Source organism: Clinocottus analis, unplaced genomic scaffold, assembly GCF_023055335.1.
Source record: "Clinocottus analis isolate CAN_PGR_092001 unplaced genomic scaffold, fCliAna1.0.p SCAF_10, whole genome shotgun sequence".
In the NCBI taxonomy this organism is placed as follows: Eukaryota; Metazoa; Chordata; class Actinopteri; order Perciformes; family Cottidae; genus Clinocottus; species Clinocottus analis.
In genome coordinates this window covers 10,167,540-10,180,625 of record NW_027175821.1, presented here as the reverse complement: position 1 = coordinate 10,180,625, position 13,086 = coordinate 10,167,540, and the positions used below count along the sequence as shown (strand labels likewise).

Genomic DNA, 13,086 nt, shown 5'->3' with positions numbered 1-13,086 from the left:
GGCTCTCTCTCTCCCTCTCCCCCTCTCTCTCTCTCTCTCTCTCTCTCCCTCTCCCTCTCCATCCCTCTCCCTCTTTCTCTCTCCCTCACTCTCTTGGGCTGGTGAAAGTGTTTGACGAGGATGTCACAGAAATTGCTTTTTAATAAGCCTTCTTCTTTTAACAGCGCTACTGAAAGATAATTAAATTGCTGCTAGAAAGGACAGTATTCTTTTGTAATTTAAATTAACTTTTTTTTTCTGGCCTGGTCTCATCCTCCTTTTTTGCGTACTCTCTTGCTTTTCTTTCTTGCTCCTTCAGCTCATCCCCATATCACATTTCCTTTCCCTACTCTGTCTTTTCCGTCCTACGCCCCCATCCCTGAGGCTTTGTCCATAATGAAAGAACTGATATCTGTAAATTTACTACCACTGCTTTCTCTTTTGCTCTCTGTGTTTCACTTTCTCTCTTTCTCTTTTTCTTTAATGAGAGCACTCAGAAAGTGAAGGAAAATCATACAAAGTTAATTTTGACTTGTGACCAAAAGAGAGAGAGAGTGAGCGAGCAACGCCAAGATGAAGGGAGAGATAGATCGAGAGCACACGAGAAAGGCTGAAGAAAGAATGGAGATAGAAAAAAGCTGTATCCTTTGTATTGCTTTGCATTTCTGTGTGTGAAGCTCTGGATGCTTTGTGGTAGAGACAGTGTGCGAAGATTAGAGAAAATAACAACCTGTTTCCTTCTCTTTCTTTACTCTTTGTGCCTTGCATCTTTTTTTCACCCTTCTCGACCCCCTCGCTCCATCATACTTCTGCCTCTCCCTTTTACAGCCCGGCTGTTTCGTTTGTTCTGCCGACTTCTTTATCTGCTCATTTCATTGTTTGCCAGGTGCACGGATGGCCATTTTGGGAAAATTGAGTCAATTTGATGATATGGTTATTTAACGGATACAATACATCTTTCTCTTCTTGATGTAATCTCACCATTTCCCGCTTTCTCTTTTTGTACATACTGACGTTTTTTTTCTCCCTTAGATCGGACCTGAGGAGCTCTCTGAGAATAGTTTCTGGACCAAGGCGAAAGAGGGAAAATTTGAAAACAATGAGCTCTTTGCCAAACTCACTTTGGCCTTCTCCTCACAGACAAAGAGTGAGTGTCTGGCTTGTATGTTTTCACTACTGCTGTCATCATGTTGTGTTTCACAGTAATGAGCAATGTTTTTCCTTTGTGTCTCACCTCTCCCACATCCCTCCCCTCTCAATTCCATGTCTATTTCAATCCTCCTGCTTCCATCAGCCACTAAAGGTAAGAATATCATGCACCCACTTCCATTTAGTTGTTTTTTCACACATACTCTTCAGCCTTTCTCAACCTTCCCTTCCTCTACTTGGAGGACACGCTGCACATTTACATTATTCAGTAACACTGTGTCAAAACAGCTTCTCACACAAGTTCATGAATAAACCACCCACACCTGTGTTTGTGTATGTGTTCATCTTCTCAATGTGCCCGAGACTTGTTGTGCAGAGACGGCGTCGGGTGAGATGAATTGGGACTTGGGGACAGAGGAAGAGATGGATAAAGAGAGGAGGGTGGAGGAAAGGATAAGGAGAAGGTCACTGATGTCCTTTGACTAGCCACCTGCTGTCCTGGCACAAAGCGCTGACACACGGGCATACACTCGCACACGCACACCTGTCCACTCCTATCACCTTGTCCCAGTGTCACTGAGCCTTCTGCTCCAACTCCTCCATATTCATATTGTAACCAGGACACTGGGAAGTGTGTGTGTGTGTGTGTGTGTGTGTGTGTGTGTGTGTGTGTGTGTGTGTGTGTGTGTGTGTGTGTGTGTGTGTGTGTGTGTGTGTGTGTGTGTGTGTGTGTGTGTGTGTGTGTGTGTGTGTGTGAGATTCTGACCTTCAGATTCAGTCTCAGTACACATAGACACACTGACTCTTGCTCATGTCATATACATAAACAGAAGTGCACATGCACACATGGCTGATGCAAGCCGTTGATGTCAGTTAAATGTCAGTGTTGGCAGCTGTCCCATCGACATTCACCTGTATGGCAAGTCCTAACGTCCGCCTGTCACTCCTTGATTTGACCCCTCGACCTCCTTGGCTCGTGCACCCACGCCTCCATTTTTTTATTGGCTGAGACAGCCGCTCGTTCCGGTTGATGTCTAATAACCTTTTCTGAGCGCTGACTATAAAGACACCGTGGCCTTTTCTCTGTGTGTGTGTGGGGGCGTGGGTGGGTGGGTGAGGGTGTGACTGGCCTGGTTCAGTGTGTCTGTTGTTGGATTCTGCTGTGTTCCTTAAATTTGTTGGAGTTTGGTTGAAAAGCATATTCTTCAAAACCTAATTAGGTTTTATTGAGCTGTTTTGTAAGCATCTTATTTTTCTGTTAGTATGCATGTGAGGTTTAATCCTCACTGTCCATGTTGTGTGTACATATCTGTGTGTCGGTGGCTGTGCATACACCGATGTAGAATAAACAACCAGCTCTGGTTATAAAGATTGACCCTTCACCTCTTGTCCTTCCTTTTCTTGCTTAAACACCACTCAAGGCATAATACATTCCTCATAACCTTCCCATCTCTCTCCTAATCCCTCATTTCTGGAAGCCTTTCTTCACTCTTCCTCATCTTCCATTTTCCTCCTCCTCCTGCATTCCTTGTTACCAGCAAACGGACAGACAACACATCGAGCAACCGCTGACCCTTCCTGACCTTTCTTCCTCCTCTCTATCAGCTGTCCAACTGTGTGGCTGGTGTTGCACGCACACACCCACACAGAAAAGTGAAGTGGGGAGGAGGGGGTAATGTGCTCAGGGCAAGGTCAGGGGTGTTGACCTTTGAGTCTCTGTAGAAGAGCACAGAGCTGATGGTGGGAGACACGCCCTCTGGCAGTACACAGCTCTTACAAACACAATTCTACACACACACACACACACACACACACACACACACACACACACACACACACACACACACACACACACACACACACACACACACACACACACACACACACACACATATTTCATAGTTAGCTGTTTATCTATATAGTTATTTCATTTTCAGGGGCCGATCACACCAGATGTGACTCTCAAAAACGCGTCGCTAGTAAAACTATTGTTTTCCTATGGTTCATGTGCGTCTTTTAAAGCCGCGTTTTTTAGGCTCGCATAAAAGTTCAAATATTCTCAACTTTTAAGTGCAAGGCGCGGAGTCCAACAGCTAAATGCCGGTCAGTCTGTATTTCTCTAGCTGTGTATTTGAATCTGTTAACAGGTTCAAGTTCAGTATTCAAGGTCAGACCAGATATCCTTGATGCCCCTGTCGCCTTTCAGCTGCTGAGCATGTCTGACTTTAACCTACCGAATCCCACGACGAGCCTGGACAAACTACAGAGATGATAATTCAAACCTTTTATAATTTGTAGTAGTTGAATTAAGAGCTGGACAATATATCAATATGTGACTTGAGACTTTATATTTCATGCCATATTACAATACTACAATATCCCAAATAAGTATTGTCTTTTCCTTTTTTTAAAAGCTCCATTACTGTAAACTCCATTAAGTTATAACAGAGACTTTTCTAAATGTTTGCTAAATTCTTTAGTGTTGGGTTGGTTTCTTGTTTTTTTTTAATGTATTCACTTCACATATACTCAGACATCTGCCTGATACAATCATATTTCAGCATTGAGCCTACTTGACTACATGTTTTCAACAATGGTTCTTAGGTCAGGCAAGAGATGAACATGTCCAGACTGCTATTTGATTAATTTTTCATTTGAGCCTCCTTTACTTCAGGACTTTTCACCTCCCTCCTCTCCAACTTCTTAAGTTGCCTGGTAAACAACCATTGAATCCAAGGCCACTGTTAGTATTACTGTACTGCTAAGCACCTGGCATGACAAAACAAACAGTCAACATGGGAAAGGAGAAGTATGTATTATATATTAAGTCAATACATTTAGTTGGTTTTAGCTTATCGAGGATGCAAACTGCCAAAGTTCCCAAAGTACCTCTAAGAGCTGTTTGGGCATATTTTCTGTATAGCTCGATGACGATGATACGGCTTTTATTTTTATTTTATTTTGACAGAACGAGCCAAATTCCACTGCAATATTTTTACTACAGAAAGCTTAGTATACTGTCATCTTCTTCCTGTAGGCATATTATTTTTTTTTTTCCTATTGTTGGGCTTTGCGAGTTTAAGGGCTTATAATCGGAGACCCGATATGACTATTTGCAATTCTAAACAGCCAAGTTGTTTAGATGAGCAAGTGTGTGTGTGGCTGTTAAACGCTTAGTAGAGTATGTAAGGTTTCAGTCGGCAAGCTTATCTCCACATTCTCTCTTAAGCTAGTGGTTCATTTCTCACTTTGAAGCACTTGTGTCTGTTTTCTGCTTTTTAGCATTTGTTTTCTTCTCTTTCTTTTAATAATAATAACAATAGTAATAATAAAAGGTGAATAGAATCCAACCAGTCGTTATGCTGATACCCACTGTTTTGGAGTGCGTAAGACAGCGACGAGGCTAGAATTCATACTGTTCCTAATATGTGCAGATATCCTCAACTGTCCTCTTCTCACTTTTTCAGACCGGGTTTGATAGCAGGTGCCTTTTGAAGTCGGCACCTCAGATAGCCCAATTAGCAAAAGAATGAGAGAGCAGAAGGAGGAGGAAGTGGGTGAAAAAAGAGTGAGCATAGGGAAAGGGTGGGCTAGGGGGGACGTTGGTGATTAATTTGATTCGGGAGAGAAAGGAAGAGAAAAGGGCCAGAAGCATATATGATTATTAATCCTCATAATGTGAGGATCATTTTCATATCCCAATTCTCCAGCCTTTACACCCTTCCCTGTTCTGTCTCTCAGTCTCTATTGCTGTGTTTCTGTGTCTGTTGGAGTAGGACAACTAATTTTTATTTTCCAGTTGAGAACCCACCCAAAAGAGTCACTTGGGACCCCATCAATTGTATATAGCTTTATAACACACCTACACATGCAACAGTACCTTCCTGTAGCACATTCGCTTTCTATGAAGTCCAGATTTCTTTACAGATGAATGCATGCTTGTCAGTGCACGGGTGCCTGCATGCTGGTGAGTGTAGAGAGAGAGAGAGGGAGAGGGAGAGGGTGGGTGGGTGGTTGAGCTCAACCACATTTACAAACCAATTATAATAAGCCTTTTGATCTGCCTGTGTTCTGAAGAAATCAATTTCCTTCTCTGTAGGTGTGTCTGTGTGTACGTGTATTTGTGTTGCTGAGTTTCCTCTTAGGTCTGCTCCATTCACTTTTCACCTTAATGAGCCACCAATCAGCAAGAAAGTGTGTGTGTATTTGCCCATGCTTGCCTGGAGTCTCTCGGGTGGTAGTCAAAGGGATGAGATATGTCATATATTAGCAAAAGGCAGGGAGAAATATGGTGCGGTGTTGTTGATTAGGTTATTACATCTTCTGCTAAACAAAGTTCACGACACTTGGTGACTTTTTTGTTACAGAACACTGCCTCGAAGTCAGTCAGAAAATGTCCATGATAATGAAATAACTCATGCAAACGCATGTCACCTGGTACTGTTATTTAATTTTGATATTACAGCAGACTGATTGCAAGAATGTTACAAAAATATCAGCTGTCTAATATATTGATTTACCATTTTTGTCATCATAGTTTATAGACAAAATATTGTGTAAAATAAAATAAAATAATGCAGCCTAGTTTCTCTTCTGATGGCCGTGCAGTCACTGCTCCACATTTTGACAGGCCTGATACGTTAATTGCAAGTTTTCGATAAATGACCACAGGTGAGAATGGGCGAGACTCTCTTGTTTACTTCTTTGGGCTTCTTTCGTTTCTCCCTCCCTCCTTCCACCTCGTCTTCCATCCCAGTTTCATAATCCCCACACAGCCCACTTCCAGAAGATATTTGTTTTCCACTGTTGGATCCCCTCTAGGTTGCAGCCAAGAAGCATTTGAGAGTTGTATTCGAGTTTGTGTACATTTGTGTGCGTATAATTAGGGAGAATTTTAGATAAGAGTTTATCGGATGTGTAGACTCAGAGCTGCAGTCTCCTGAGACTGTTTAAAATATGTACTAATAAAGCACTTAGATTCCTAATAAGGAATGGGCACACTTTATTCAGCCACAAGAGTGTTTGTGCCTGCTTGTGCGATTGTGCTAAATCAGTATTGGCTTTGAAAAGCTTGTGTGTAATGTGTTTTTAAGTTCTCTGTGTGCGTGTACACATGCGTGTGCGTGTGTATCTCTCTGTATATGTTTGTACTTATGTAGTACACAGAAGCACCCCTTGTTAATAAATCATACAGTGTTCAGGCTGGGACTGCAGAAAGAGAAGCAGGTTAATGCAAGGGTCACTAATGCTGTAGAAAGAGCTGGGGAAAATACCATAGTATCCTTTCCGTCTATTCTCTCTTCATTCCATTTCTGGATGCAGCCATTTCTACTCTTACCTAATTTCACCCTTTTCCACACACACACACACACACACACACACACACACACACACACACACACACACACACACACACACACACACACACACACACACACACACACACACACACACACACACACACACACACACACACACACACACACACACACACACACACACACACACACACACACACACACACACACACACACACACACACACACACACACACACACACACACACACACACACACACACACACACACACACACACACACACACACACACACACACACACACACACACACACACACACACACACACACACACACACACACACACACACACACACACACACACACACACACACACACACACACACACACACACACACTTCTGTCAACTACAAATGACCAGACAATTGGATAAATATGGGTCTCTGCTCAGTGGTGTCTGTAAGAGACTTAAATCAAAACAGCACCTATAGCCCATATATAGGCTGGCTTTTCAATATGCAGGTATAACCTGTAAATGAAAGATTTGATGTTTTCGGGTTGTGTTCCATGCACATTTATGTGTACCAGTGCTTAAGTTGAAATCCTAACTATACCTCTTAAGCCTTTAACAGTAGCGTTGCATTAGGTTGGCTCTGCTTGCTCACTAAGCCTCGGTGTGTATTCTCAGTGCGGCAATAGCAAGCTCTCTCTCATTCACCATCTCTTTATGTTTGAGGAACAGCCGCAAAACGCCGCTCATTCATCAGGCCTTATCAGGTTCAAACACATCTGTTTGCGCTCAAATTGGCTCTCGTTGCCAAATGCAACAGCTCTCTCAAATGCACAAGCAGAAACATGCACATGTGTACACACACACACACACTCATACATGCTTTTGTCCCACTCATTCTCTTCATTCCATCCCTCACTCTATCCCTCCCTCGTTATATCTCTCTCCTCTGTTTTACATGCAAATGAGCTAAGTGTACTCATATCGGAGCATTACCGCTGTGTGTGCCTAATCTCCTTGCTGCCTTTTCTCTTTCCGGGAGATTATCCTGTTTTTAAACGGAATAGGCTTTCTTCGCTTCACTCGGCTCCTCTCCTAACCAGCCAGCCAGTCGGTCAGCCAGCCAGCCAGCCAGCGTTCCAATGTCTCATCCTAACACCATTACCATTTCAATGTTCCCAGTGATATGACAGCTGTGCAGTGACTGAGAGAGCCTCCGTGCGTCTGTATGTGCTTGTTTTTGTAATCTGTGTGTGTGTCTTTTAATTGAGGGATTGGCTGATAAACTCAAAAGCTTGTTACAGATGCTAAGTATCCCCAGTGTTTCTGAGTCCGTCTCTTTTCGCCGAGGCCAAGAGGGAAAAAAAAAGAACAGAGATGGAAGGTTGTGGGGATATAGACATGCACACCTACACTCTTCCACCCACTCTTTATTCCTGTTTTGCTCCTCCTGGTAACAGCAGCATACTTTTTTCCCTCCCCCGTCCTATATTTCCTATATATGTATGGCGTTTGTGTGTGTATGCAGACTAACATGTGTGCAAACCTGCATCTCTGAGATGGTTAAGTGTTGTGAAGGCAGAGGATCTTTAATTTTCGTATTGACTAGTTGAGGAAGAGAAGTCATACCGAGGCTGTATCTATGATAAGAAATCCTGTTAATCATGAGAAAGGGGGAGAGATAAAGAGATGAGAAGAAAGAGTCAAAGTGCAGTGCAGCTTAACTAAGGATGGCTGCGGCTCCCCGCCTTAGCGCCTCCCTCTGTTTATTTTTTGCAATATTAGCTACCTATCCCTGAGGGCAGTGACACACGCAAGAGGCTTACCCCACTTTGATGTCACTGATAGCATACATTAAAAAAATGGAGCGGTAAAGAGCAACAACTTCAAAGATGGAGATGACAAGATGGGAGCAATAACCCTCATCATCCTTCCTCCTTCTCCTCTTCCTCTTCTCTCTCCTGATTTCCTCATCTCTTTTCCCTTATCTCTGCCTGATAAAGGGGTTCTCATGAAAAGAGACAATAAACGACGGATGGAACCAGAAAATGACGGAAAACTGGTGGGGGGTGAAGATAAAGTAAAATGAGAAAAGCAAGATAGATGGCAGCAACAGAGGCATTTCAAAGTGTCCTTTAAAGTCCAAAGCTCCTATCTCAGTAGAATTGTTAAAACAGTAGCCCTGAGCTGCTACTGATGCCATGTTAGCTAGCTTGAGAGTTATTAGGGTGCTATTAGTCAATCGGCCCCATTATGCTGATGGCTTAGACCATGTCTTCAGGGTTCTCACACAATCACACATATTAAAACTATCAATTTCACCCAAACTTTGCACACTTGTTTCCAACTTTGAGTGCGCGTGCATGCGTGTGCACTTTCTGCTTCGTGTGTGTGTGTGTGTGTGTGTGTGTGTGTGTGTGTGTGTGTGTGTGTGTGTGTGTCGGGGGGGTAACCTGCCCAGCTTTTATTGCCGCTGGTGTAAAAAATGCCCCCTGGTCCGTAGCTGTGGAGGATGTGTGTAATGTGGATAACCCAGTGGCATTTACACCGACAATGATGGTATTTACAAGACTTGATGGCTTGACCAGGCTATGCTCCACTTTCTGAACTTAATTTGCTACTATTAACCGTGTGTGTGGGGACTAAAATGTATGTATTTATGTGTCATGGATGGGGAGGCACACTAACTTAGACCTGTATGCATAGTTTATATGAGTACAATAAGGGTGTGTGTGTGTGTGTGTGTGTGTGTGTGTGTGTGTGTGTGTGTGTGTGTGTGCGTGCGCAAGCCTTTGCTCCATTACTCGGTATCTGCATGTGTCGTGTTCTGTGAGACGTGGGTTCTGCTTCGCCCTGCAGGCACCTTAATTTTTTACCATGTTGTGTGCTACATTGCACTCCATGAAAATGTACGTCTGCTCACCCTCTCTCCCCCTCCCCCCTTCACCCTTACCACACGTACATCCACACTCGCCTAATCAAAGCAAGGAGCTCTGTAGATTAGCACTTGTGAAAACTCCCTAAAGACATTCCTCCATTTTGACCATTTTCAGGTACTCTCTTTCCTCCCCGCACCTCCTCCCTCCCAGCTTTGAATTTTTAACCTCCCCACTGAATAAGAGATGTGGTGATCCTCGTGGGGGAAGGAAAGTTGGAGGGAGGGCGAGAAATAAAGGGAGGGAGAAGGCTGGGAGGGCAGAAGGGAAAAGGTTGTCCCTAAACATGCTTTCACATTTATCCCCTAAAAACTCCACTCTGTATGCTCAATAATGCATGGCCATCGCTCACTCCCCATCCTCTTCCCCCTCCTCTCATTCCCCTCTTTCTTCATCTCCTTCATCTTCCCCTTGTTGGTTCCCCAAGCGCTCATCACTCCACCCAGCAGATTAACTGCAGGGTGAAACTGAGACTGGCAAAGCGGGGCGATGGTAGCAGGGACTAACAGTAAAAGAAAGAGAGGGACAAAGCAGATGAGTAATTTGTCATTGTGTGAATGAAGTTACTACTTAAGGTATTGATCTGAGGGAGTGGGCTTTGAAGTTGTACCATCTCAGATGGGCTGTGGAGCTTGACTGGGCCTGAAAATTAGAGTCAGACTTTACCAAAAAAAACGATAACCACCAAAATCTATCTTAGCTTGAACAAAGCCTGTAATGCAAGTACTCCTAGTGATGGCAGAATGTGCTAAGAAGGACGTGAAGCTGTGCGAGATTAAATCCCATCTATAACACGCAACAGTACACCCGATATACGGTGCCTAAAACTAATGTGGGTCACAGGTTTTGCACATGTACTGTCTGTCTTTGGTCTTCCATGTATTGAACTTAGAAGTGCTTTGTCTGCTAGAACAGTTACACTGTAGATGCGCAGCGAGCGGAGTGAACCTTTCAGGACTTGTTGTGCATGCACATGGCATCAGCAGCAGCAACTCCTGTCTGTTTGGGTGAATGGTACGCCAGAGACTTCTAAAGATCTCTCCAAGAATGTTTTTTTTTTCAGTCTGTTCTGGAAAGTTTTTGAAGAAGCCAGAGTTTTTTGCTTTCAAAGTTGCATGTGCTTTCATTTACTCTCAAGCTTTACCTTCTCACTGGTTTCTTTGTTTCTAGCCTCAAAGAATATAGCAGCAAGAGCAACAGACCACAACAGCATTGCAAATGATACCACTAATAATAAAATAAACATATTTCAAGTCCTGGAAGATCTTAAAAACAAATCACTGAAGTGATTTAATACTTTTTTTTCTAGTTGATTTAATTTGAATGAAAATCTAAAAGGACACTGTTATTGGCAGTTAAGTTTTAAGGATATTCAGAGCTGTAAGCTGTCTGCATAGAACTACAAACGTGCTGCTTTCCTTTCTTCCAGACTCTAAAAAATGTTGATAGTACTTCATGCAGTACTGCAGCTTTAATGGGAGAAAGTTACTAAAAGTGTTGTTTTTTTGTTGGCTCACGACGTAGTTGGCTAACCCAAGAAAGATAAAAGCTTGCCGCCACTATGAGAGAGTGCAAATTTTTGGGAGCTAGTTTGATGATAACAAGTATGCTGCTTGATTGAAGTCAGTTGAAGGAAACAAACATGAAGGCCGCTGCATTGTTTGCCAAAAAAAAAAAAAAAAAGTAGCATACAGTGGCGGAGGAGAGTAGTAGGTATAAACTTGCATTCTGTGACTTAAGACTGACACAATTTATACTAATCCGTAATATTCATGGCAAAGTTTGTCACGTCAGTTGTTTCTTTTATTTTTTACATTACTCTTCAAATGGCATTACTATAACTTCAGAAACCTGCAAGTACAATATAGAAAAAAGTAGGATATATTACTGTCAGAGATGCAGATGGATGGAGACTTATCTTGGTTCAGTAGATTAGAAGACGGATGGCGTTATTGAGGCCAGAGTGAAGGAGAGGGGTGCAGAATGAATGAGGCCAGGAGAAGGACGAATGGAGGCAGGAGTGATCTGTGTATGACGGAAGAGAGCACTGAGGGAGGGAATGAAGGAATGACAAATGATCAAAAGGTGGAGAGACATGAAGCGACGAGAGTGATTGAGGAGATGGATGTTGAGGTAAAATGTGGAAACGGAGTTAAGTTAGCTGTGAGAGCATGTGAGTGAAAAAAAAAGAGAAATAAGAGAGAGCTGGGCAGAGAGTTGAGGGGTTCAGTTTGGTCTTAGTGGCGTACAGCATTCTGACTGCTGTCACGGGAGACAACTCTGCTGCTCTTAACAAAAGGTGACTTGATCAACATGTGTGTCATGCATGCCTTTTTTTCCACTCTGTGAGAGAACAGATGGATAGATACATTTCTCTTCTCTGTCCCTTTCTTTTTTCTCTCTCTGCTTTTCCTCTCAGAGGAGTGGAACGGGTCACAGCGAGCTTTTGAATGCACGCTGTGTATGCTCTCAAAGTTTCTCTCCACTGAATCCTTTCTTTTCCTCTTTCTGTTTTCCAAATAGGTTATTTAGGGCTTAGTACTTAACTGTACAAAGTTAGCGGTCAGTCGGCACACACCACGCACACATGAGCACACACATACGCATACGCACATACCACCGGGTTTCCTTAGAGATCGTCTGCTTAATACTTCATAGCACTTAGAGGCTTCAACAAGCCCCATGGTGCTCCATTGAGGTGTAGAACGCATGAAAGCATGCTAATCCCCCCCAACTCACTCCATCTATCCCTTTGTGACCCTCCCTCCATATATCCATCACACTACATCCCTTTTCTGCCCCCCCAATCGTCTCCGCAGCCAGCATGGTTTAATGAGCACAGAACACAAAGCTGTACACGCAGTACAATATGTTACACATTATTAATTCATACTGTGGGCCAAATGTAGCTAGTTTTCCTTGAGACTTTTAGCCAAAATCTACTTGCACTTTCCAAAGGCTTTTATGTGCATCTACTATCTCAAGTTTCCCTTCCAAGTTTTTTTTTCTTTTTTTAGCATGATATCATTTTATCAGTGACCACATAAAAGGTACATGCAGTTATGTTTGGGTGCAAAGGATTTTCCACTTGATTAAAAGTAATTATCAGCTTAGTCATTGTGTGCATTTTACAGCTGTCCATCCAGCCTCTTAATGGTTACCTTTGGTCATGTGAAAATCCTTAAAGTGCCCTTCGCTACCTGAACAGCCATCAAAAAAAGTTGCTCAGCCTATGTACATTTCCCTATTGTTTCTTTACTTTAACATTTACCACATATAATTTACTCTTGGTGGATTATAGCTTAGGTCTTTCCCCCCGAAAAGACAGGAGTGAACAGAAATGGAATCTTTTTTGCTTTAAAATACGATACTAGGCTCATCTTCAAAGTGCAATAGAACGTAAACTTCATTAGTATTGGCATCTGTAAAGCCCTCTGGTTTTATTTCAAACTGCATAGTAATGGAGAATACATCACATGGGACAGTTTGTGTGGCAGCTTTCAAAAGAGGACAAGTGTGCGTGTCAGGGGACCTGTGTCAGTTATGTGAGTAAGCACATATCCCCCCTGAGTCCTAGCTTAAAATGTGTAAAGTTATGCTACGAGTTCTTGCCACTCACCACAATAATTCATAAGCGTTTCAAGACCTATAGTCTAGGGACTGCGTGTGTGTGAGTGTGAGTGAGACAGACTAA

The 13,086-nt window shown here is 42.9% G+C and overlaps 1 protein-coding gene across 2 annotated transcripts in view; it reads left to right on the top strand.

Moving 5' to 3' along the window:
- The window catches only part of LOC137792096 (protein diaphanous homolog 1), a 36,317-nt gene extending 34,446 nt beyond the window's left edge, over positions 1 to 1,871 (top strand). For both annotated transcript variants that reach the window (XM_068587563.1, XM_068587554.1), the window contains 2 exons: positions 1,012 to 1,126; positions 1,274 to 1,871. In XM_068587563.1, coding sequence (XP_068443664.1) covers positions 1,012 to 1,126; positions 1,274 to 1,440 — 282 coding nt within the window. In that variant the 3' untranslated portion in view covers positions 1,441 to 1,871. The remainder of the gene's footprint in view (positions 1 to 1,011; positions 1,127 to 1,273) is intronic.
- The last annotated feature ends 11,215 nt before the right edge of the window (positions 1,872 to 13,086 follow it).